Here is a 27150-nt window from a genome sequence, read left to right as displayed (position 1 = left end):
CCAAACTGGTGGGGAGCCGTCTCTCTGCTCTGACACGCGTGGCTCTAGGAGGGCCAGGAGAACGTCAAGGGCAGGTTCCTGCGCCTGGCTGGCTGGGACTTGCTACAGTCTGGTTTTAGAAAGCAGAATTAATTCCCACTTGCTATAACTTACCCTGCCTGAGGGATACTCTGTGAGCTTGTTTGCTCTCTGCAGCTTTACATGTTCCACGCAGCAACATCTCAGAGGATCTGTGCTATCCCCACGCACACAGCAACGGCAAGGCAAAATGCACCCACTCAACAGCAAGGCAAAATGCACCCACTCAACGGCAAACAGCTGGAGCTCCACAGAAAAGCTCTGGCTCTGAACCAAATCGTTGCATCATGCGAGACAGAACTTGCCTCACCATCCAGTTTAGGGTTATCTTAAATCTCTTCAAGACACCTGACAGCTCATGATTGCCGGTTCCCACCTGCCCCCCAGCAGAACACCCCTGTGACAGGTACTGCGGTGGGGAGCAGCCCGTCAGGGAGCAGGAGCACCCAATTCCTGCACAGAAAGCCCGGTGGGAAAGATGGTGCAGGAGGCAAAGAAGAAAGTAAAGAACTTCTCCCAAAAGACAAGGAATGGTAAGACCTGCTAAGCTGTCTGAATACAGTCACCTGTCCCTAACTGGGCACCACAATGACACCGGATTTGAGATGAAAACAGCCATAAAAAAACCCCAAAACAACAGAATAGTTCCTATTCCAGAGCTATTGGGCCTTGGCTTCTCCTGCTCAACAGGAATTTGCCATTCTGGGCCTGTAATTAGGTACCGCTCACAGAACGAGGCTGGCCCTGCTTGCCTGGCCAAAAACCTAATCCATCGCAACAGCAGCAAGCGCGCATGCAGCGATCGTCCTCCTTCTGCATCGCCTGCCGTACCCCCATCGAGCACCGGCTGGAGGAGAGGCCGGGGACAGCAAGAGCGAGGACAGGCGGGAACTCGACTGGTTTCACATTGCTTTGGAGAACACATTTTAAATGTGTCCTATTTGCCTATCATCAATTGGGCAGATATTAAGCAAAAATGGTTGGACTGCGGTTGCTTGTAGGGCTGGCGAGCACAGACGAAGGAATAACAACCTTTACCCCCCCTGGATTCGACGAACATCCCTGGCTCACCCACAATTAACACCAGACAACAGGCAGGCACGGGCAGCGCTTTCAAGGAAAGGCGGCAAGCGGTTTTCTAGGCTGGCATCTCTGCCCGTGTCTGCAGACGCCGATTAGCCCTCCTCTCCGACAGCTGCATTAGCCATGCTCAGCGTGGACAGACGCTTTCAAGACCCTAACTGCAAAGTTAAGCCATTCTTGCTGACAAGCATTACGAGGTTTAACACCCAGTGTAAAGCAGCTCACGAGCTCTTCATTTGCTCACGTTAAATCAAAGACCCAAAGATGGGTGCTGTCCCTCCCCACGACGCCCCCCCGGCCGTACTCTCAGCTCACCCCAGGGCTCAGTGCACGCAGCAGCACCGGCACCGATTTCTCCTGGCACCCCAGCAGTAACCAGAAGGCCCGTCAGAAGCCAAAGACATGTTTTTAGGAGCGTAACGATTCCCTTCTGCATTTTCTTGGCCACACACACACACATCCCCTTCTTTTGTTCATGACCCGAGACGCATTGGAGCAGCTGCACCGTTACCAGTTTCAAATATCATGTTTCATCCCTGAAAAGCGTTCTGTTTCGCTTCCTCCGCAACTCCCTTCACTTACATAAATTCATTTGATTAAAAGAGGAATCAAAAGTACCCAAATGAACTAACTCTCAGCAGGAATTTTGGAAAGCATTACCATAACTGCTGCCTATCAACAGCAGGGCAAAATGTTCACACTTTTTAAAAAATGATCACATAAACCTTTCGTTTGCCTTAAGTTCCAGATCTGGACTTTGACTGCAATTACTGCCATTCTTTGTTTCTAGGAGAATTCAGGACTTGTGCCCCATTAAACTCTGTTAAAGCGGATAATTAGCTGGAGACTGACAGTAATTTAGTCAGTTCATTTATCAGAAGGCATAAAGCCAGCCTAAAATATGTTAATATGAGGTTCTTAAAATTGGTATTATTCTATGCCATTGTGCAACTAATGTATCAATAGTGTGAGGAACGCAGACCGTGGTGTTAAGCGGAATTACTGGGGTGTAAATAATGTTTTGCCTCATAAAGTCTGGCTAGGGCGAACAAATTATTTAGTTCTAATACTACAGCTGAATTAAAAGCTCAAATGTATAAAAGGGTGTATCTAAGAATCGATAGTGGATCACCGAAGCATTTAATCACTGTTTTACTAATCTTCCTGCACTATCTGAACTCAAACCGACTCCTCACACTAAAATCAATGGGGCTAATATACTCATTAATGATGGCTCTTTTGGAGGAACGAAATCATCAGAGTTTGAAAAACTAATTCAGGGCATAAGAGCTAAAAGCTGCAGCTGTGAATAGAGCACGGGCTTGTGCTCAAAGGCTTCCTGTAGCAGCAAGCAACTCTGTAAAAGTTCCCTTGCAGTCTTCCACCGAGGGCAAATGGCCGTGACTTCCAAGTACAACCACATGTCCCAGAGCAGGGACATCGGAGCAGGGACTGAGCCAGGACCCATGGGTGCACAGCTATGGCTCAAGAACCGCTTAAACGCTGGGCACTGCCACACCAGAGATCTCCGTCCCCACTGCTGGCTGCAGCCTGGATTTTGAAGATGACAGAGCAGCCTCTTCCTTAGTGCCTGTGGGAAAAAGGCATGGGAGGAGCGAGCTGTCAGACTATGCCGAGGCAGGAGATCCGAACGGCAATCCAAGTCCCTGAGTTACCTTGTGGTCAAAGCAAAACTGCCCCAACTTGTGCACATCCATGCAGACCTGATCCTGGTAAATGCAAAGATACAAGGTCAGACCTGGTCCAACTCTGTTTCCACTCCCTTGCATTGCTCTCTACCACCTGGGCAGAGGTTTCCAGCCAGTTCGGGTGCTCTCCAAAGCCTTTTGGGGGAGCAGGGCAAGGGCTGTTCCTTCCCTATGCCTCCCACGCTTCTTTTTCTTATTTATACTCTTTGCTAGTAGTTGAACAGTTTGCTGCATCCTCCTGCCAGGCTTCCCTACATGACTCTGTATCTCAGCTCTGACCTGCACATCTGACACTCTGGTCCCAAGACTCATTTCTCCAAGGTCTGTCAATTCAGCTGTGATAGCTTCTGTTTGGCATCTGCAGGCTCCAGAGAGTCTCTCCCCAAAGGCTTTCCAAAAGTGAAGACATCGGATTTCTGACCAGGGTTTCAGCAGACTGGCTGGAAAAGGATATTGCTCAAAAATATTCAAAGATAACATTTTCCTATTTTTATGCAATTTTTGAACAAATACCAGAGCGCAAAATTGCCTGTGGGATTGGAAAATGGAATTAAATCTTCCAACAAATACCAGAAAATGAATCCCGATGTCTCTATTAGCAGTAAATGTTTCATGCTTAGAAACTGGTAATCTAACACCCCTCCAGGGAATTCAGAAGGGTGAGAAAAATGGTCCAACATAATATTAGAAGGAAAGAAAAATATATACATACATTTAAATGAGATACAAACTGGACATGGGGTGGGGAGGGGGAAAGTCTCTGGGTTGGTCCCACCTCAGTGTGTTTACATGCAGTTCAGGAGGTTGTCAAATGAAAAGCAGTGGCCTGGATCCTATGACGGTTTCCTCCTGTGCCCAGCAGTGCTAAGCCCGGCATAATCAGGCACAAAAGGATCACGCCATGCAGGGTACATCCTCCAAAACGCTGTTGTGCCTGTAAACTGTATCAACCCCTGCAAGCAGCGAAAAGGGCATAGCTGGGGCACGCAATGTAGTTCAGTTTCCTCTGCATGTGCCAAACTCCAGCTGGTCTTGGAGGGCTTGCAGACAACGTGGCTCCGACCAGCTCTTAGACAGCTCTGGTTCACACCAGCTGGCCAAGCTGGTGTTCCTGGACCACGTACAATATGGAGTGACCAAGCATCCTCGTTTGACCTGAGCAATACAAAAACTGTCCCAGCACACAAGTGAAAGTCTCCAGGGTGCTGCTTTCTGCAGGACATGGGATTTTTCCCTTGGTTCCCATGTCCCAGTTCCCAGCCCTGGGAACTAACTAATTCCCAGCGTAACTGCAGAAGAGCTGAAAACACAGGTCCTAACTGAGTCATGTCATGTAGCCCAAAACAAGGAACGCGGCTGGGCACAGGGTGAAGTATGGTCATGTAACCATACCTGGGGGGCCGCTGTGTTTCAGCAGAAGGGAAAAGTCAGCAGTGCAAGTTTGGTGTCCCCTCCCCAGCTGTATTTGGCTGTAACACAAACTTGGACATCCCAAGGAACAGCTACTGGGCCAAAGATCTGCTTTGAAGTTGCATTAGGCATTTACCGGCCAGAAGAATAAATAAAGGAAGACTTGGTCAGTATTTTGCAGGTAATTTACCTGATTCCTATGTTGGATTTTAATGACGATACAATTCTCAAAGAAAATATACAACCTGAAAGAATTAATACACAACCTACAAGATGCCCACCAGTTTGCCTCCCTTTCCCCTCCTCCCCCTAAGAGTGCTGTTCACTTAAAATTGCTTACCACCGTCTATTTTATTCTGCGTTTAATGGTTTTTGAACTTCAAAGAGAGGGGAAAAAGCCCTACCGCTTCACCATGAAGTTAAACATTATGTGGCGACATTGCTGAAAGACATTACAAAACACGTTGCTAAAATAAATTCCTGCTTGAACTCTGCCTATAATGTTTTTCAGAAAGCTCAGCACACGCTGGCCACCTTCTCGCACAGCACTGAAGCACATACTTAACTTTAACCAGGTACACCCTCTTCTTGGCATCAACAGGACTAATCACATCCTTAAAATTATGCATTCGCCTGAAGTACCTAGTTGAACCAAGGGTTTTACACCTAAAAGTTGCACAGCGTAAATTGGAAACATTATTTCTCAGTGAACATTATACACATGTTGGCAGATATATTCCAAAACTGTCTAAGAAATTCAACTATTTTTAAGGGAACATGCCCAGCTCCAGCACGCTACTTTGAAAATCTAAAATTAACATGTGCACAGTATACTACATATGCATATGGATACCACACACACACTCTATGTGCATGTTTCATGTACACAAAACAGCATAGCAAAATTGCTCTAAACATAAATTGAGGCTACATGATATCAGATTTTAACTGCAGTTTTAACAGCAGCAAACTGCTGGCACTACCTGCTTATTATTAATCTCAAAAGGCAGCACGAAAATAATATTTTAACCTTTCATCTGTAACATGCTCTTTGTTAATAAAATCATCCCAGAGCCATCCATGCACATAGCTAGTGTCAACTACTTAAAATGCAGAATAAATTAAATGCCACTTACACATGGCGAAGGAATACCCAGCTAATTTCATACAATCTCTAATGTCAGCTCTTACGCTGGTGCAGCCTCACAACGAACACGGCCAAACCCTGTGCTTCCTCTTCAAATTTTGCCCTTCCACAAGAAAATCATCTGATCCACCTGCTCCGCCGTACAATCCCATTAAAAAGACCACAGTCACACTGGCTGTTGTGCTGTGAGTGCTGAAATGAGCTCTGTCACAAGCACTTTGCCTCTACAATTGCAAAACACCACGTGCATTTATTATCCTACACGGAGGCCATGTCCCAGTGAAGAAAGACATTGCAGTTTTGTGGAAAGACAGCTGTGAAAAGGATATTTGGGAAGAGCAGGAAACCTTGCACACTTACCTACCATTAACCAAACAGCGTTAACAAACCTACTTATCTTTCTAAAGGAAAAGTCACCTTGATGAGACAAACATCCTTATCTCCATTTTAATTCACATTCATGCCTCCTGCTACCAGAAAGGAGCTCACTGATACTTTATCTGACTTACTGTTGGTGCACATCCCACTGACGTCAAGAGAAGGACTCTTGATAACTTTGATTTCTTTCCATCAGGCATTGATTTTCCCAGTCAAATACAGAGAATGCCAGAAGACATCTTTCCCAAAGAATCATACCTTCCCCTCCCATTTTGCAAAGTATAAGCATTGATCAATATAAAGCTAATTTATCAAATGAGAAAAGACATAGAAGGTGCTGGACATCAAAACACTCATCTGCCAGAAGTTTCTTTCACTACCTGCAGAATAGGGTTCTTGCTTCTCACTGTGAATGAATTCTTTTCTTTCATATTTGGCTCTGATCCACTGTTCCCGCAGCAGTCTGTAAAAAACAAAAAACAACAACAAAGTAGAAAAAAACACAGGAAAGGAGATACTGTCCAAGATAAGCTAAGGAAGAATTCATATCATTATTTCCTCAATGGAGAATACAAGTGTGATTTGAAAGTCTTCCAAAAATGAAATTCTACAGTCTGGAGTCACAGGTCTCTTCCATTTGCTGCGAGACAACAATAAATCAATTGTTTCCTTGTACATCCAATTTAGTGGAAACTTATGTAATAAAATTTCCAGCATTAGCAGAATATCCCATTCCCACCCACCCAACTAGACTCTATGCAAAATTCCTTCAGCGTAAGGACAATTCTAAATATAATTTCCTCAGACTGGACTCTCTTATTAAAGCGATCACTGAATGAAAAAAAAATCAACACACACTACATACAAAAGAAAAAAATCATTCCCTAAAGCTATAAAAGCAGAAATTGGGTATGCCTTGAGCGATACATGTGACTGCCTTTTGGCAGTTCAAGCTGTAGAGATACTGTCTCCTTGTCGCGCTTCGAGAGCTTTTCAAAGTTCATGATGTGTTGAGATGAAGTTACACGTACGATGATGAGGGAAAACCGCCTTGGGTGGCCTGACGACGGGTTCCTGAAAGCCCAAGGAGGATGCCAGAAATGGCTGTGACACTGCGACTCAGTGACCACAGAGCCTGCTGTGAGGTGTCATGCGTTTCCCAAACTAGGAACGACAGAGAATTCAATCCAGAGGGCTCCTCTTCAAAACGAAAGCACAAAGAAGCATGGGACAGTCATATCCCAGGCCATATCGAACCTCCTGGAGGAAAGTGGGGTGTGAAAAGGCATCAAAAAGACCAGGAGAACATGGCTGGGTACCGATGCTAAGACCTTGTGGAAAATACTGCCTAAACACAAGAGGGTGGCAGGAACCCAGCTTTCAAACTTATAGCCTGTGCTTCTACATCTGAGCAAGAAATCCACAATACAGAGCAGAAAACATTCTATTATTAAGTGCTTCACTTGTCATATTGAAAATAACACCAATGATTTACATACCAAGGCATTTACTTCCAGAAAGCGGGGGGACCCAGACCAAAGATTTCAAATATTTTTTTGTTATTTTATTTTAGCATGACTCCTGGAATTAGTGAAGGGCATAAGCAGCTTTTATCTGGAATATGCTAGGAGTTGCTTCAAACCATTTTTAATTGCACTCAGTTATTAACTACCCTAGAATCTTAAATAGCCCAAGCAGGCAGAAAGCCATGTGTCCTTCCAACTTTACATTTAGAAGTGGCCTACACTGATGACAGTACAAGATCCCCAGCAGCTGGCCATGCTCTGTAAAACCCACCACACTTGAACATACCAATTTCTGTGCTAAGGAAAACTGTTGATATGTTTAAAAATCTCTTCCTTTTTTTGGCTCACAATACAAATTAAACACTATTTTTTCAGCAGAAACACTCCAGAAATGTTCAAAGAAGATATATGTACTACTATTACTTATGAAAATTCTTCTGGAAGGACAGCTAACAACTTCATCAAATTTGCAAGATGCTATTCAACCAGAACTGCGGGTGCCATCAGTTTCCTGGTGGTAAAGCAGCAGATAATTACACATATTTTCTCCCACCCACTGTTTCATCTCCTTGTTTGGGGGCACCAGCCTTCTCCTACAATGCACAGGAAACACCACAATGTCACTGTGCCCAAAACTCAAATGTGAGTCACTTGCACTACTGTAATAATCTACTGAATCTGCATTTCCCCCTTCTGTTTGTGTTTTCACAACTTATCTTCAGCTGTCACATGCGTATCCGCAAGTTAGACTGCGAACCCCAAAGAACACCCATCTCCCTTCTGTTGTCTCCCTGTGATACACGCTGGTCTTGAGCACAACCCATCTTCAGTTGGTTGCAGGAGGCTGAGATGGGCTTTGTAGAAGTGTGTGAGGTGGGTTACTCAGGATGTCCTTTCTGGATCAAATATCTAGAACATGGTTGTCTGTAGCTGTAGAAGACTAGATCTGGTGACCCATATAATCACCTACTTCTATGGCTCATCAACAAAGCTACAGAAACTTAATCACAAAATCAGCACAAATACTTAAAGTTGTTACTGTTCTTCCATTTTTTCCAGCCTGGCTACTGCAGACAGCTTGCGATCGCTATAGCCAAACTTGGACCTTCTCAACAACGCGACTGGGGATTTAACTATAAGAAAGAAAATTCACACCACCCTCAGCTCCAGCTGACTTCAGCGGATTCAGCAGGAGCTGCAGCTGTTCAGAGTCTCTGAAAGTCAACCTGCCTATATGAATGTTTAAATACAGTATAAATTAAGGTTCATGTGCAGCAGTGGGAAAACATTCTCTCGCTGTATAAAGCAAATACTACAACAGAGACACTCTGCTGGTCTCACGCCTTCGGGAACACTGTTCAGCAGTGACTTATCCCCTGCGGCACTGTCAGTGACGACAATTCAATGTCTCCACAGCTTTTGTGCACGAGAGTGCAGATTCAGAAGCCACAAGGTGCGTAGCCCAAACCGGCGTCCTGCGAGGCTGACCAACTGCTGAATGCTCTTGATAATCTCACCCAATGTTTGGGCTGGATCCTGAGGGGCTCTGATGGCAACTCCCAAGGACCAGAGGACTCCAGCCACGTGACTTGCCCAGCCCATACCGCTTTCTGACAGCTCGAACATTCCTCCCCACTCCTCACCATCACAACTCCAGGATCTTTCAGCAGTAGTTCCTCCAAAACCAAGACGCACCAGAGGAGCCCACCGTTAGGACAATTCAGTGCAAGGCTGGGGCTGCAGTCTCTGCTCCAGAGGTTATTCAGAGAAAGCAGAACAACTCCAGCAAAAAAACAGAAAGAGAGACCCAGGCAGGACAGCCAGGAGTCTGGCATCTCCCTTTGGTGGGACAGAGAGGCTGCACAGCAACTTGACCACACTCACTATGATGGACTCATGGCAATCCTGCCACAACAAGCTGCTTGCGAGTCCGGAGTTAAAACCCGGTTTCCCTGACACAGCCTAGATGAATTTGAACAGGAGCAGGAATCTGTCCTGGAATCCACAGGATCTGAAAGCAATTAGAGGGCAGGGCCAATCCAAAGCCCCCTTAAGCCAGTTAGTCTCTCTCCTGTTTTCAGTGGACTTCAGACCTGATCTCCATTTCATTTTAAGTATGCCTTTAGGGGCCTTTTAGGCATTTGCTGCTGACAGAATGCTGTGTTTTGTTTGAACTGTATTTTTCTTGAGGTAAATGTGTATGTAGATAACCCGGGGCAGATATCACATGCCTGCTAGAGGCCCCTCTGCGCAGAACTCCCTGCGATTTGCACAGAGTTCTGCGAACAGAAATGACTCTAGCAATAGCCTGATGGTATTTTATTGCATTTCTGGTGAAGGGATATGTAAAAAATACACAGTTCACATTTGCTAGAAAAATATAACTGTATAATTCCTAAACTGAGGAGATGCACAGCTTTTGGGACCTAATCCAAAAGCTTTAACAGCCCACCTAAAGTCTGGCAGGCTGCTGGTTACAGGGAATATGTAATTTTTGGCAATTAGAACAGAAAGGTCTTTGTAATCAACAAGATAAAAACCTGGGAGCAGGGAACAAACTAAAAAATTAATGAAAGACCACACTTCCAACGGAATAAGCAAGAAGTCATCCACCGAATACAATAGGACTGGGCTGCTCTGGGGCAACGGCAGAAGGAGAGGCCAACAAAGCACTGCCAATACTAACTCCAAATTTCATTTAAAAATACTTGTTTGCTTTCCTGGCCACCCACATGAAACGAAGTGCACTCTGTCAGAGGCACAGTGGAGCACTTCTATCTTGGACCCCCAGAAGCAAAAGAAACAGCTGACATGGGTTCAGGAGAAGTCTTTCTCTCGCCACAAAAAAAGCACCATGGGAAAACGGTTCTTATGCTCAAGCAGCTTAATATTAAATTGCCACTGCGTGGCTTCATTGTGTCGCACACAGGAAAACTGGCAAGCAAAATTAATAGCCTCCAGTTCGTTGCTGCACAAGATCCTGCAAGCTGGGCTGCTTTTCCTGGGATGCTGAATCGTTTCCCTGCTACTAACCTACCACGCACAGTGCAGACACCACGTGGCCACGACGGCTCGCTAGACACGGAGCCCAGGCAAGAAGCCCCAGCCAGAAGTGAAAGGGGCCCAAAAGACATCAAACACCAAACGTCATGGCCTTCTGGATTTCATCCTTGTGAGCCACCATCGAGCCAAGCAAAGGCAGACCAGAAGCATGTGATCCAGAAATGTCTTTTCCAAAAATCAAATTTGTTGCTTCTGGAATTCGACAGAGGTTTTTCCAAAAAAAAAAAAAAAAAAGCACACACAGCTTTTCACAGGCAGCTTTGCGGCCATAGCTATGCCAAGTTGCTGTCAAGCAATACTTTTAATGAAATTTTAAGTCCGAGTCCAAATTTTTCCTCAGACAGTATAAAGAAGAACCACTGCAACTTAGAATAAAAGTCCATCCAGCCACACAGCCTGCCTCCACACCCTTTCCTCTCCGTTTTGTGTCTGCTAAGTCCTCGCTGGGAAGACTCGCTTTCAAATCGTTTTGTGGAGAGCTGGGATGGCCTGGGGGCTTGATCCAGGCACTCTGCGCACCAGCTCGGCACTGCCGAGCCCTTGGGAGTGACATGCCATCTGCCCCCAAAACCCCTGGCCAACAGCAAACATCTGGAGGGGAGTACAGGGGTGGAATTTTGGGCTATCCAAGCATAAAATCTCCCGTCACGGATGAGAGGAAGTTAAGGCTGAATTTGAGTAGGAAGAATTATAACTAACTAAAATCCTGCATGGTCCAGTTTACCACACTTTTTCAGAACAGTGGAACATTTACATTAAAAACATGTAGGAAACCTAGTACTATTTTAACCTAGTAGCATTTTCCTTTGGAAACCAAAGGAATCAATACGAATTAAGAGACCTATGAGCTAGTGACAAAGAGAAAATGAACCACAAGTGGGGAGGACTCCGCTGCCAATCAGGACTGAACGGGGGGAGCAGGCAGATTACAGGCACTCGTGAATGCAGCACTATACGCAGGCAGAGATTTTGGGAGGCCGAGTGCACAATTTGGGCTGTCACAGAAGGATTTAATGCTCAGGAACTGATGAGCAGCCACTCTTGGAGAGGCCATTCTGCTGCGCCTCAAGCTTTATACCCAGGACGTCAAGCACTTCTGCAAGCCTTGGGTGCAAAATCTGACGACCCTTACTAACGAGCAGGAGCCAGAGCCAAACACTCAACCACAAGGCTCAATGGTCAGAGGCATGAAGAGGTTTATCTATGAAGTATCAGTACCAGGTGACACTACCATCGATGCTGCACCTTCTCCCCACACTCAGCTTTCCCAGCTGGGCCCTGGGATGTGACTGATGGGATTCGCGGCTTGGGAAGGGCATTGCCCCCCTTCAACATCCGCGGGAGCCCACGGGGCACAGGGCTGCGCTCATGATGGCAACCGAGGGCTGGGAGGCAGGGCAGCCGGTCCACGCTACAACCCGACACTTCGTTCATTTGTGTTACTACAACTCCAAAGGGTCCCAAGGTGGCAAGTGCTGCACACAGTCTTGTTGTGAATTTACAGTCTGAACAACTGATGGAGGGAGGGGAAAAAAATAAAAAAAAGACAGAGAAAGAAGAAGAGTGGCAAGGAAGGAGGCAGGATTTCTGAAAAATTGTTCGTGATTGACAGGTGCCTTGAATGGATTCCCACTCTAAGTGGGCACTGACCACGTAACTAGTCACCAACAACCTATGGGGTCATTCACAGCAAACAAGAACCAAAGACAAGAGGTGGACGCCAAGTCTGGGCTCTTGTTGAAACGCTGCTTCCGTTCTGAATCAAGCAAGGACGATGCAACAGCGTAAGGAGATCTGTCCCAAAGAACAAGGCTTCAGACAGAAACCATCTTCTTCTGTCCCCCATATCCTTAGGAATGCTTGAGTCCCAAAGCTATGCCCACATTTCATAAAATGGGCTCTGTCCACAGACCTGTACAGAAGAACTAATGTCCCGGCAGCGATGCTTCTAGAATTTCCAATTATTTTAATATTTCTAAGGGACAAAAAGCTATAATTCTCCGAAACTCCAGGGAGTACAGCACAGTCGGTGTTGGGGAACGAAAAAGAAAAAGGGCTCTACCAAGTTAGAAGTCAATAACTAACCAGAGAAATCGCACCAAGGGCTAGATCATACCTCCTCTGTTACAAGGGGTGAAGAGCCCATTGCAAAGGCTGCCTGGTCAGGAGGTATCTCCACAATGATTTCACTGGGCTCCGCCTCAAAACCAAAGAGCATTTCTGTTCCCAATGTCACTATGTGGACTGACAACTTATTTCCTCCAGGGAAGCTCTGCTCTGTGCAAGGATTCACATCTGCTGGCTCCAGGCCACCATTCTGCAACTTTCACACGAAGGTGCTCCTGAGAGGTGACCCAGCAAGCAGCAGCTAAACAGCTTTCTAAGCACCACGCAGGGAAACCCACCAGCGCTGGTATGTTCACACACGGATGAGAACAAGCCAAAACAACAAGCCTGCACTGGCATGATGGAAACCAGGTGAAAATTTTGCATCCTAAACCTTCATTATGCCCTATGTGTGGGATGATAAGGGGCCCGCCTGACTTCAGAGGCCAGAACGAGGTGGTGGGCTTGGTAACTCTACTACCAAATGAACCAAACTCTAAGTTTGAAAGAAGGGAAAAAAATCCAGGGAATTACTAGGCAATTTTCTCTCACCTCATTTTAATTGTACTGTAATAGCGAGCCAATTTTCTGCCAATAGCCATTCCTCTTTAGATAACTATTTAGATGACTCTTCAAGACTTGAGCCTCGCTGGGTCACATCCTCTCTCTGACTGATGTCTCACCTCATTCCAGATAAGACAACTGCCCGGTACAATTCATACTATTTCATCCCCCCCCCGCCTTTTTTTTTTTAAACCAAGGCACTCAAAGGTACTGACTGTCAGTACATTTAAGCGTTCTGTTTAAGGACCAGATGTAGCTCCCATGTATTCAAGCACAGAGAGAGGAACAACGGATCGAAATGACATCCAGGGAGCTTTGCAGAGCTGAGTAATGCACTGCAGCTTATATGCAGTTCCCCATAATGATGCGCAGTGTTCCTGAATCAAGCAAAGAGGCAACATAAGCAGCTGTTAAGTACTGGGCAGGGGCATGGATGTACTGCCAGGACTGCAAAAGCCAAGTAAGAGCTCATCTCTATCTTGTAACAGCCAAGCATGTGGCTAGACAAAGCCTTTCCCTTTGCCTTTACTAAAAGGCATTGCTACATTTTCCTCTTTGTTCACTGGTAACTCAGACTTGATCCAGCGCTTGTAGTGGCTGTCTTTGCACATGGAAAAACATCAGGAGCCAGGACATCGCTTTGCACCACTGCTCTGCAGAGCAGGCCCCAGGCCCATGCCTGTCAATAACCATTTGAACATCCCAAATGCTGCTGTGCCCAAATGTGACTGTTTTGTGCATACTCCTCTGATTCCAGACATCCAGTCCTCAGTCCCAAGCAGAGACAGGTTGATATGGGCACAGCAAATACATGGCCTGAATTCCCGCAGACAGCCAAATATAGACTCTCCTGTCTTAGCCCACCTCTGCCTTTTCCAGGGACGCTCACTACATCACCTGTAATTTAGCCACTGATGAGAAGCCTCCTGTCAGTAGCAGTCTGTATCTGCCCCAGAACAGGCTGTCTAACAGCTCTCAATCTGCTGCCATGGGACAGAGCTGGGACATGACCACACACAATCATCCAAAGAGGTTTTTGTGGTTCAGGGTCCTCACCCAACAGTCTTTGTGCCAATGGTGTGGTGTAGTAGGAGCAGAGTCTGGTACTAATTTCAGCCTCAGGGACTCCCCAGTGGTGCAAAAGTTGGCTGTTCAGCTCGCTGCTCCTCATGCATGGGCCAAGTTGTTGGAGACAGGAAAGGAGAGGAGACGAGGGGATAGTTTTTGTTTGTTTGGGGTTTTTTGCCTATTCACAGCCGCAAATTTTCCCTGGGCAATTCCAGAGCACTCCTCCAACTTCTCTAATCTTTGCCAAGTTTTTGACAGAGCCAGAAAGCCACAATGAGGTTTCCGGAGGAGGCAGAAACCAGATGCAGCAGGCAAACACCAAGTATTTTCTAGGGAATCCAACATAACGTTGTAGGCGAGAAGACAAAAGGACAGGCTGGCTCCGGAGCACTTCTTCCATCTTGTTGTGTGAACTTAGCAATTCTGCAAGAAACCAAGGCAAACTGATTCCAGAGGAAGCATTATACAATGAAGGAGCTTAAAATGAACAAAGAGCCTGTCTTTGTTCTGGTTCATATGTCAGCATCCTGCAGGGCTGCAGTCGACGGCAGTTCTCACCAAGCGTGCCCAGCCCTTCCAACATGGGTTGTCGTAATTACGAGTATCAAAAACTCCAGATACTGCAGAACACAGGTTGGCAAAAGACAGCATGGCACTGGCGGGAAGCACTATCCTGACTGGCTCGTGGCAATGCCACACAGAGCTGTGACCTGGGAACTAGTAATGCTGCTACAGTGACAGGACTCAACGTGAAGCAAGGAGAAAGCTAAGTATATACCAAACCTCTTTAAAAAGCAGCAATTCCCTGCTCTTGCTTAGCACATATCCATCTATTGGCACAGAAAGCCTCTAACTAGAGAAAGAAAAATACAACCTGGCACATCACCCTTGAAACACTCCCAACATGTGACGTACCCACAGCTACTTATACCACAGCAGTGTCAGAACATGATGGGTTACCGCAAGAGAGCGCATCCATATTAACCTGTCCTGCCGCTATTGCGGAGACCCAGCGGTGTCGGCTGGGAGAACACCTAGATAAACAGAGCTCCAGGCTCCCGTGGCAGCTGAGAAATCAGGGCATCCTGGCTGAAACATGACCCAGTGCAAAATATCCGCAAGTCAGGGAGTACAAAACAGCCAAAAATTGGCCCACAAGCAGCAGCTTGCAGGAGGATTAGCCTTGCCTCATCCTCCTAGATGAACAAAAAAAAAAAGCCAAACGAACAAACAAAGCCTTCAACACCCCCTGTTTCTCATGGGTTAAGAGCAGCTGCACGCATCTCCGTCAGGCATCGGGGAACGGCTGCAGAGAAAGGTGGCCACCGCACCCCCTCCGGCCGAAAGCCCAGCACCGCCTGCCTCTGCTCAGAGACGGCCCTGACGGCTGTGGTTGGAAGCCAGACGCTGCTTTGCAAAGCTCCCCAGAGCGCAACTGCACCACAGGATGAAAAAAGAAAGATATACTAGCGGCAAAGCCCAAGCTGCATTATCAAAGGAAGCCAAAGTATCTGCGGCTCTTTCTGAGCTCAGTTATTTCTGCCAGCCCAAAAGCAGAAGGAATGGAAGTGCTTGAGGTCATTAAGCTTCCTGAGCAGCAAGGCATGCTTTGGCTGCCTTTCAGCCTGACCCGTGCAGGGAGAGTTGGGTGCGATTTGTACCCAGATCTCCGAACATCCCAAGCTGCAGAGGAACCTTCCAACCAGACATCCCCACGTGAGCTCTGCACCCCATCAGGCAGTGCTGGAGCATCAAGAAGTACTAGGATTGTGCTCCCCGCAAGGATTTAAACAACTTAGATACCAATAGGGCCCTGTCCCGTAATAACAAAACGGCAGCTCAAGCTGGACTGCAATGGCTAATTTAGTTTAACTGAGACTTAAGATTAAACAAAACAAAAAGTCTTCAGTATGGTTTGCATATGAATTTCACTCCCATTACACTGAGCTACAGCCATTTCACTTCAGTTCAGAGGAAGAATATTAAAATCATGCCAAATTTAGTGCAAGGAATTACAGCCAGCTAGATTGGCTGTGTATGAGCCTCCTCCATTTCTGGCTGTTTACTGCTTAGTAGCTGCCCTCTGATGTGGGAATATCAAGGTTGCCTCAGAGATGCACTAACTTCCAAAGCTGCTGACCATCCACAACTTCCAGTGAAGCAATCGGGACGCATCTCTGTTCAAATACAGAGCTCACAAATTGTTTTGAGACCCTCAGGGAGCAAAACTCACCTAGAACTTTGTTTCTCCTAACAGAGACAACAGCAGCAACACAGCTATAACTAGGTTAAAATCTTGCCTTTCCATCTGCAAGTCTTCAAATAGCACAGCTGACTGCTTGGATTTTGGATCTCAGTGATATAAACATGGTACTGGATCCTCTCAGGACCAGAACAGTTCAAGGGGGCTGCCTGTTTATCACAAGACAGCATTCACCATGTAATTGCTGTTGGCGCAACTATCAACTCGTTCTGTAATCTGGGTAACATGGCCATCTTGTAGTTCACTTTTTCTTCTTTGTATCAAAGAGACTCTAAGGAGAAGGCAAGGGAAATAAGCATGAATAATGCTCTGCCAAAAGACTTCCAAAAACCTGTAGATTTTTGGTTTCAGCCCAAAGCCAGGGAGAAGCAGGGGAGAAATTAGCAGCAATTTCTTTTAGTAGATGCACCATCTTAGGAAGTGGAATCTACTTAAACAGCAAAATGCAAGAAGCAGTTGATGCACAAGAATGAAAGAGGACACCAGAGCCCTCTGCAAGGGGCATCAGAGACCCTGCAGGGATGCCGAGACATGCATCATGATGCAGAAGAGACCTGCAGCCACCAAACCCTGCAGTAAGGGGATACTGCTGTCCTTGGGCTGCCAGCTCTGGTAGTCAGGGGAGAAAGAGGTAGGATCTTTTGAGAGTGGAGAGGAAGGGATTGAGTTTGTGTCAGCCCCTGCAGGAAAGTGTCCTTGTTTCAGTTGTGTCTGAGCAAGACTGGGGAAATTGCTGAAGACAAAAGACAACACCTCAAGCTCCTCTGCAATGCTGGGCAATACCTGATCCCTAACCTGGGGCCAGGTTTGCTTCTTCGTTACATGCTATGTTATTCACCCGAAGCTAACACTCTAGGACCAAAAAAGAAATAGGATTATTCAGACAAGACACGTCCTTGAACAAGGGACAGTCACATCAGCTGTAGGAAGCCTGGTCATGACATCTTATCAGCCCTGTGTCTGGGTGGGGAGGACAGTGTTAAGCAGAGGAAAAGCATCCTGTGCACTGAGCATGGACAGGAAGGAGAAGCGAGAGCCTGTCCTTCACAAGTCCCCTTCAGCTCCTCCAGCCACCAGGTCTGAGACATCAATTTTCTGTTAAGTCTTTAGCAAATAAGAGTCCTGATCTTTCAGGTCCTCACCCACACAAGCACTTCTGAATCTCTAGGAAATCTCACTGATTCGAGACGTGAACTGTCTCCCCGACCCGAGTCCCAGGATCCAGGAGTGATGCTTTAAGGCCAGTTCAAGGTGGAAGCCGAACCCAAAAGCTGTCAAGCTCCCCACGTGGTCAAACAAATATGGGCCCTTCCCTCTATTTCCCTTGGGAGAAACAGGGTTAAAAAGAAAATAGTCATTTCACAGAAGCTATTTTTTCCTCCTCTGAAATGAAGAAAAAAAATTAACAAGGGAGTTGTCATGTTACATCTGAATTTGCACTATCTTCTCCCCTAGATAAATACTACAAGCCTTAAGGACTCCATGGGATCACTCTGGCTGGGACTACATCTTACTGAACAGTTCTTCTTGGGCTGCCTCCCATAAAAGCACAGGTGTTTGAGCAACAGGAAAGGTAAGAGGATGAAGCTTTCTTCCTTGAGAAAAATGATCCCACCAGGATAATCACAATGCACTCGAAGTGTATATCCAGTAGCTTTGCCAATCCTCAAATAATTTCTCTAATTGTAGAAACTGTAGAAGCTGCTGCCAGAAGCCATTTTAGATCAAAACCAAGATCTGCTAACGTTGCGCGAATGAGTGATTTTTTTATCATCAGGCCAGACAGTGCTGTTCACACCTGGGCTTTCCCAAATTTAGCATTTTAGCATTATCAAATAGTAGGTAACGGATGCATCACAGAGATGCTTCATAGGGATGACAGGTGCCCTCTTTTTTCTTCTCTGTAAAGGCTTTTTGCATGACATAGGAAGACAGTAACTCTTCTTAATAGCTATTACAACAGGGTTAAAAATGTAGATGAAAATCACCTTGAGGATGAGTGTGGGCACTCATGAATGGAGCCCCTTTAGTCCACTTTCAGTATGATTTCAGATTTGGTGTATAAAGCAGAGCCTCCCTACTTAACGGCTTCTCATACAAGGAAACCTACAATTCCATCTGGTATTTCTGTTCTGGGCATTTCTTACGATGTTTGAATACATCAAAAGGCTGCTCAGAGACTCACAATTGGACTGGGCATTTTCATACCCACTGCCACCCTGCTGAATCTCTCTTTTCAACCAGTGACACCCATTTAAGCAATACTGGGTTGGACATCAGGTGCTATTACACTCATTGACTGGTTAATACTAAAACACCGACTCTGGAAATTATGTCCTTCAGAGAACCAATCCTGTGAAGCACTGATTTTGCAAAGATTCACCCACGGCACTCTGCAGGATTGGACTCTAGGACAGAATCTCACTGAACAAACAATTTCAGTTTATCTCCTTGCTCCCTAAGTGGTACAAGTTCTGGCTGCTCAGCCGTTTTGGTCTACAAAAGCTGGTGTCCCGGCTTTCTAGGGAGGCTTACTCTACACTGTATGGGAAAAAACATCTTTTCACCTGTCATAGCTTAGGATGTGCTTTGTCATTTAGAAAAAAAGAAAATCCACCACTTTGGCACTAATGAAAACAACATTTTCACATTACAAGTAACCTAGCATCTCATACATCAGATAAGCAAGTTACATTTTAATGAGGAAGGGCTATTTGCAAAGGTAGAGGAAATCAATGTGTAGAAATCGACGTTTTCATAGCCTTAGAAACTTTGAAGGGTCTAGGGAATAGACAAACTACTGACTTCCCTGCATCGTGCAATTGTACTTATTAAATAAGATCCCATGCGTAATATAAACTCTACCATATGCATTCAGAAGAACAAAGATTTTCAGGGCCTTTTGTAATGAAACCCCCACTGTGTTAAAAAAATATGCATCATGCCATGCTAAAACTAAAATATTACAGATGCTTCAGCTGCACAAACAAATAAATGTGGTTTAGCAGCAAAGGTATTTACTTACTGACAGTCAAGAAATGTTGGCTTGTAATAAAATGGTGGCATCTTAGATTCATATTTTGCTTTTGCTACATTGTTTCCATTCGAAGCCATAAACTGTAAAAAGAAGAGAAAAACAGAAAGAATTAAGAAATGTTAATGGTGTTTTCCCTCATCCTCCCCCGATTCTACATAGCAATAAAATAACTAGGACGAGGCTTTTCTTCACTTACTGCAGGGCTTCCCTGGGACCGTGCACAGGAGGAGCTCCGCAAGGGCTATGCCTGCAGGCCAGGGCTCAGAAATTAACCTTGGAGACGCATCGACATCCAGGCTATAAAGCACTTCACGGAGATTGCATCCGGGCTGTAGGCTGGTTCATTTTGGAGACAGGGCACAGAACTGCTGGTATTCAATGGCCCAAAGCAGTTTGCTCAAAACATATAGAGCAAATGCTATCAAATCATTTTGAACTGGCTGCAAGTCATTTGGGCTGCTGTTCCTTCCAGGAGCTGTGCCATCCATCAGGCAGGGACCACAGGGCTACCCGAGCCGTGAGAATCAATCCCATCCCCTGAGACCAGATGCTTCATCTGCTTAATATCCCTGGGGACGGGTCCTAGCCCCAGCCAGATGTGCACAGTCCCCGCAGGAGCAGAAGGCAGTAACCGGTCACAGTTTGGTCTCATGCATTTCCCACTTCCAGGCTGGGGAATGCGCTGGCTCCCAGGGAATCCAACACAGAAATTAGGCAAACCACAGGGCAGAACCCGACACTAACTTTAAGTCTCCACATGTTAAGACTCCAGCAAGGTAATAGTCTCTGACAGTAAGCCCTATGCTATTTGCTTTGGTGAGGATCACATCAATTCTTCCAAAAGGATTCAATTTTTTTACAAAACCATGCCAGCAACCGCAGAAAGGCGCTTGTAGGGGATAACAGAGCATGATGATGTGCTGCTCTGCAGAACTGTCTTTAGCAAACACTCGTTTCTCATGTAGAGCCTAAGGGCTGGTCTTGCTAACAGCCCTGGAAATTCAACCTCCCGGTTACTCTCCACAGACTGAACAAATGGGGCTCACAGACTGAACCAGGCAGAATGCAGCAGCCTGCAAGCTGGCCATGGCTCAAAGATCTCTCGTGTCATTTTACTGAGCCCACCGGGTTTGGGTGAAGCCAAGAACTAAGAGCCACATCTCAGCATTGACCAGCACTCAGATCTGCCACTGGTGAGTGGTTAAAGGCCCACACGATGCTGTGAGGGCCAAGCCAGTAATCTCTGCCATCCTTGGTGATGACGCACTCCTGTTCCGGTGGATGTCAAGCACCCACTTGAGTTTTACCATCAGTTACCAAAAAAATGGCCTACAGTGCTCTCCGTCTTCTATAAAGTAACCCAACAATGCAGTTACCAAAGTTTTCATGGCAGGATAAACCTCACTTATTCTATTTTACCTTGGAATTGGAAGAGACTTTGATTACTTCATAAATTTAACTTCTTTAATTAAACAATGGAAAGGTGCTATTACAGTGTTTCAAGTCACAATGGAGATATTAAAAGAGGAAACCCTTTGAAAAAGGAGAACAAGGGACAGAAAAAGAGTCTACATTAACTACTGTTTATAGCACAAAGCATCATGAAGCATTTTCTTAACTTATTATTCTTGGGCAAAGCTTTGAGACCAGGACTGGGTCTAAACCTAGGAGCCCAGAGACCTCAGGTTTTAATCCTACCTTGGACACTTAGCAGCATAATAACAATTTGCATTTAGCAGACAGAGTGTTATCACTAGTCCTACCGCACACTCAGGGAAGGTGATGTTCGTGTGGATTAACTTAGAGGGGAAATAGCCTAGCCCAGGTGCTTTCCATTGACAGAGGTCAATGCCCACTTGGAAAATCTGGACTTAAACACTTTTCTGAAAGGCCTGCTCCAACTCGCTCTTGCAACTCAATTCCTAAGGTAGAAGCTGACACCTGGCACTTGAGCTTTGTAGCCAAAGTCTTTTAAGCCCATTTATTACAGCTTCAACAGCAGCAGCACTTATTCTGGACTTGTTTGCCATCTTCAGATGCAATTAAATAGGGTAAGAACCCTACCTGCTATGACAGCCCTCCTTTCCTTCTGATCTCTCATACAAATGGCTAGCTGAAAACAGTGCAAACATGCCACATATTTCCTTATTCATAAATGTTGTTCAAATTTAATGAAAGGTACTTCATAGCTGTAAGAAAAACATCCTTTTCCAGGCAGCCCATGCTAACTATGCTTTGTTTTGTATCATATGCCAAGTGTGCTAGCAAAATGAGCAGCTAAGGTTTTTTTGTTATTTCTAAACAAGGTTTTTTTGTTATTTTCCTGTTTTTGAGCTTCTTGAGTTTACAAATCCAATCTATTTTCAGCAATCAGGGAAGAGGGGAAAAAAAAAAAACACGTAAACAAAGGCCCATTTTCCTCATAAGTCACGAGTCCATGAGCTGCAGCTTTCAGAAAACCCCCAAAGCTACAACGTACAAGATAAAAATCAAGGACCGGTAGCATTCTTCATGCCTTTAAAGATGACAATAGTCAAAGCCTATAGATTTCCTGATTAGGTTTGCCTTTAGTAATATCACCCAAATCCAGGCAGGTGGGTTGCATAAATTGAGAGTATTTATATTGCAGGAGTTCAGATCTTCAAGAGGCAAGTTTAAAAGCTTTCGATGCCAAGCAGAACAAAGCCATAAATAGCCAGGCTGGGCAGGGGTGGTAGACTAGAGCTAGAGGTAAGATGTGAGCAGAGCGAATGCATTCTGAAATTAATAATTTCTATAGCCCCTGTTCAAGAATTGCTGACACTTTTATGGTGATGGTGGGGAACCTACACAACTTCTTCATGACATTGTTATTCCATTTTTCAATCAGATTTAGTAAGTACAGAAAGCTGGACCTTGTTCCCACATTCAAAATTTATTTACACGTTTTCTGAAATCATGCTTGTTGTGACATCTTTAGAAAGGATTGTGTTTTACAGCTTTTCTGCTGAGGAAGGCAGAGCGTAGGTGGCATTTGCACCAGCGATGTGAAATGCAGTGACCCAAGCTAGATGGTATTTCAAGTCCCAGATGTACATACCTCAACTTGAGCATCATCCCAGTCATCTAAACGGACTGACTTCACTTTGCTGACTTGTGGAATATTGCGATGGATTCCTGAACAGTTTAAACAGATGAAGATTCCCAGGCTATGTGATGCCCAGTCTGGATCTGAAAGAAAAAGGATAGAAAACTACACTCGACAGGTGTATCAAATTTAGCACAGGAGGAGGAAGGAGAAATGGGACGGGACAGGAGACGGGAGCCAAATTCAGAAATCACCTGAGCCCAAGCGCCCTGACTCTAAAGGGATCAGATAAACACACAAGCATACGCATGTGTTTGTTTATATTAATAATTATACCAATCACACCAATCATTACATCAAAATTGTCGTAAGTACACATGCAAATGTCTCCTTCTGCTCATTTAGGCAAAAAATACCAAATTTGCAACCTTAGAAGCAGCAGTTATTCAGAGAAACCCAACATGCAGACAACTGCATTTGCCCAAGACCTCCAACCTCACTCGCTGCTCAGAGGAAGAAGAGGTAAACGTCACCCAAGGAGCGAGCGCTGCGCGGAACAGAAACCGGGCAATTAAAACAACCAGCTCAGGGAAACTGTTGTGCTGTTCCACTCCCTGGCTTTTTTGAATTATTTTATTTTTTTTGTCCTCAATGGGAGTGTTGCGCAGAGACTCCTTCCTCCCACAGCTGATACAAGGAGCTTTGCCTGAACCCCACTGGGCAAACGCCGGCGCTCGATACCCCAGCCGAGCCCCGGGAGAAGGAGCTTCCTTGCAAGTCACCGAGTCGGACGCAAAATCCTCAGGTGAGCCGATGCTGGCGCCTCCAGCCCGCAGCCTCCGCCAAATATCCCATCCTCCCCCAAAATCCGAGAGGCCCCGCGGCTCCCCGCAGTGCCTTTGATCAGTAAGGGTAGGTCTGCTCTCCTCGCAAACTGTTGTAATTTGTTTATTCTCCCACAGTAATTACGCTAAATGCTCTACACAGCGCAGCAATTATTTATAAAAAGCAAGGGAACATGCTTTCTGCTCCTTATACATATTTAATGGCCTTGGCGCAGCTGAGAGCCGGGCTGGGGGCAGCGGCAGCGGCTCTTCGAGGAGCCTCGTCGGGATCCACCACCAGCCTCGCTCCTGCTCGCCCCGGCGGAGGGGAGCTCGGCTCCCCCGAAGCGTCGTTACGCGGGTATAAATCCGCCAGCTAAACGAACGGCCTCCTCAGACACGGCTGGCTCCCCTTGGCCCTGCAGGAGAGGGGAGCAAACCCCCAAACTGTGCCGCAGGCTCGGCGGCGCCGGCTCTCAGCACAGGCCTGGGACCGGCTCTCGGTTCTTCGCGAGGCCTCCTGGCCTCAGGCCGGACGGCTGCAACCGAGGCGCAGGCCCGGCAAACCCAAACCCACCCGCGCCGATCTCGGCAGCTCGCAGCAGCGACCAAACACCCCGTTTATTCCAACTGCAAGGATTGCTGCCAGTTATTGGTTTATCCGTACGCCCAGCTGGCAACAAGGAGCAAGAATTTTATATGCTCACGCACATTTCCTCGCTTTAATTCTTCACACTTTCCTCTCCCACTTCAGTGGGCTCCAAACGTGCTGACATCATCAAATTTTGCTCCCTGCGACCTGCCAAACTCAGGGGCTCCAAGCGGTAGAAATCGTTCGGAGCGCAAAACTCCTGCCCCGCGGCAGTCAGACAGTGCGGCGAACGCGAGTACCGTCCTCCCCTCTTGGGCGCCTTCTGCCACTTCCCCCCAGATATCTCCAGCACGGGGAGCGGCTGGTCGCTCCAGCCCACGCGGGGTGCAGCTCCCTCTGGATTAGGCTCAGAGAGAAACACACGAGCCGGACACGTCTGCTACTCAAAGAGCAGCCAGCAATTTGCTAACAGCCAGCGGCTTTAATGAAGCCCAGCACATCCAAGCCGCAGGACAAGGGCTCGCATGAGCTAGTTCATGCGCCCATGAGCAAGTCCTGGCCTCCGCGGCCCCGGCAGAGACGGCGCTGCCGAGGGGAACCTGCAACACCCCGGAAAGGGGCAAAGTGGGCACAGGGAGGGGTTCGCAAGCAGCAGCGGAGGAGCAGGCACAGAAAGAGCAACAGGGGTCTGGCGGGACAGGGCAGCAGCATGCAACGGCAGAGGGAGGAAGAGGAGGCAGCCACAGCAGAGTTTGCTTCTGGAAAGGTTGGGAGTCATGGGCTGAACGTGGTCACTGGCACTGCACGCTCAGCGAAGCCGTTCCATGATAATCTTGCTTCAGATTTTCCCAGAGTAATAGGATACAATCAGAGCAGCGTCCATCTCAGGGAAAACTTGTACCAAAGCACACCCTGGCCTCTGTGGGTTTTACCTCAACAGTTTTATCTTAAACACACAGGTGGATTTCTTCACACTGTCTGCAACTTTCTAGACTCAGGTTCCCAAAGCCCTCTTGAACAAGTAAACCCTGCACTGCCTGCTCTGGTGTGTGCTACAGACCTGGGAGACAGCACAGTTTCCTCCAGCAAGGGACAAGGATCCATCTGGGTGAAGGAACCCAAGAAGAAACCATCCTCAGGGTCAGATGGAGGGACGCCAGCTCTGTCAGACACTGAGCCATCGCATGCCCAAGCCATCTCTTCTCAGCACGGGTGAACAGCACCTCAAGCAAGGAGTTGTAGCCACAGCTGGGACTGTAAAGCCCTGCTCTCCTAACGCCAACAATATTGTCTTTAAACCAGACTCTTAAACATGCATCTTCCCCACTCCACACAAAGTCAAGCAATGTTTAACTAAGAAGGCAAAAACTGGGCTATATGCAGGAGCATATCTGCATGTCTTGCAGAAGATGACAACGCGTATGTACTTCAGAAGAGCAGACACCAGCGATGCTACAGTCAAGACCCTGACTTTGGAAAGGCTGATCTCAGCTTGGCCTCACCTACCAGCTACCTCCTGCTGGCCACCTTTCCTTCAGTGTATCCTCTCTCACCTAGGTCCAAGCTCCACTTCTATCAAACGACAGCATCAAACACAGCAAACTTAATGGAGCTCCCTGAAAGAGCTGCACATTCAGCCCTACTTACCAGGCACTTGGATACCAGGCTATTCACATTGCCGCTACGTATTAATAGCGACTTCCTGTTCATTGCTGTTCTGGTTTTAAAAATACATATCTCAAATCTAAAAATCACGTGGCGGGGAGGGGGGGACGCAAGTCTCGTACACGCTTGGCTGTTTGTGTGCTGCTTTACTGTGACAGCTGCAGCCCAGAACCACACAATTTGGCAATTGTTTATGATGCCAAAGGGAACACGAGGAAGGAGAATAGTTCAAGGTGTCTCAGGAGTTGAATCAGTGCCCTACAAACCAGAGGGGATAAAAATTGCTAAGTAGCGAAACCCTCCAGAACTAATTTGCCAGGGGAACTCTCTTTGAAATGTCACCGTTGAAATAATTGATTAGCGATTTCTCACTGCTCTTGCTATCCTGGCTGAAGACATCTGACCGAGAAAGTAAGCAAGCCTTTGCCTTTCCCAGGCTGTGACTGAAAGCCAGGAGGAATTTCTAAGTAGCATCTGAACAAGTCAGAGGGCTATGGACACACACCACCCCGCGGGTTGGCATGCCCCTGCGACCCGGTGGCACCGCACCCGCACAGGAAGGAGGAGGGCAGAGGATTCCCTTACTCCATCTTCCGGAGATCTCTGCCCATCCGACTTCCCCTTCTCGGGCTCTGCGCAGCCCTGTTCTGTGCACTTGTGACACAATCTCCAGAGAAACCTAGCTATGAAGCCTCGACGCCCACGGAGCTTCTCCTGGAGCTGGTGACAGATTCCCGAGCAGATGGCTGCAGACCTGGGTTAGTACCCAGCTCCGTAGAGATGTTTTTTAAAGCCATTTGTAACACTTGCTGGTGTCAGCAGCTACAGCGTTCCCTGAGCTGATCGCAGTCTCGGTCTTCATTTGTGCTCTCCAACACTAGACACGTGAAAAGGGCCTCAGCTCATGGACATGGTAGATAAGGATAGAGATCTCTGACCTTGGCATAATCACAAATTTCAACCCTTCAAATGACTGCGCTAGGGCAGACTTCAAGATAAGACAACATTTTATCAAGCATGTGATTAAAGTCACATAAGTGTCTTTACATAACCTGACAAGGAAGTTTTGGGGCACTACTGTTGCCACCCTTTAGTTTAGTGAACTAGTTTTCCTGGGCTCTGCAGTCAGCAGAGAGAGAGGTTTCTCCAGAGCTCATGTCTCTGCATTGGCCACAGATGGATTTAGCAAAATACGCCATCAGACACAGAAACCTGGATGGTACAAACGCCCCTCTCTGTAGCTAGCTTAAGTTCATCTTGTCACTAGACGCTTAAACTGCTGGAGTGCCTTCTCCACACTGAACATCTGGGGATTTCAGTAGTTTTATTTAAGCTGTTTTATTTGTTTTGATCCAGCAAACACAGTCACTACCATGCATTCCTTGCTCTTCCAGATGATGATACATTGCCATTTCAGTGCACTATTCGCTACTTGGGCCCTGCTCAGAACAGATCATTTTTTCTAAGCCTCCAAAGTTTTAAGGGTTTTTGCAAACAGCAGTAAAGCCTAATGAAAACTCTCCGGCATTCCTAAGTTCCAAGCAAATGACTTTATTCCATTATACCAAGC

At 46.6% G+C, this 27150-nt stretch overlaps 1 protein-coding gene across 1 annotated transcript in view; it reads right to left on the bottom strand.

Annotated features, from left to right (window-relative positions):
* The window catches only part of ADAP1 (ArfGAP with dual PH domains 1), a 70951-nt gene extending 45909 nt beyond the window's left edge, over positions 1–25042 (bottom strand). The window contains exons 1-4 of the mRNA XM_026083352.1: positions 24976–25042; positions 22512–22642; positions 19421–19512; positions 6186–6268 (exon numbers count right to left, since the gene is read on the bottom strand). Of these exons, the coding sequence (XP_025939137.1) occupies positions 6186–6268; positions 19421–19509 (172 nt within the window). The 5' untranslated portion in view covers positions 19510–19512; positions 22512–22642; positions 24976–25042. The remainder of the gene's footprint in view (positions 1–6185; positions 6269–19420; positions 19513–22511; positions 22643–24975) is intronic.
* Positions 25043–27150: the final 2108 nt, after the last annotated feature.

This window comes from Apteryx rowi, unplaced genomic scaffold (assembly GCF_003343035.1).
Source record: "Apteryx rowi isolate R43461 unplaced genomic scaffold, aptRow1 scaffold_6, whole genome shotgun sequence".
NCBI classification, from domain to species: domain Eukaryota; kingdom Metazoa; phylum Chordata; class Aves; order Apterygiformes; family Apterygidae; genus Apteryx; species Apteryx rowi.
Note: the sequence above shows the minus strand (reverse complement) of the source record. Positions and strands in the feature narration are given on the sequence as shown.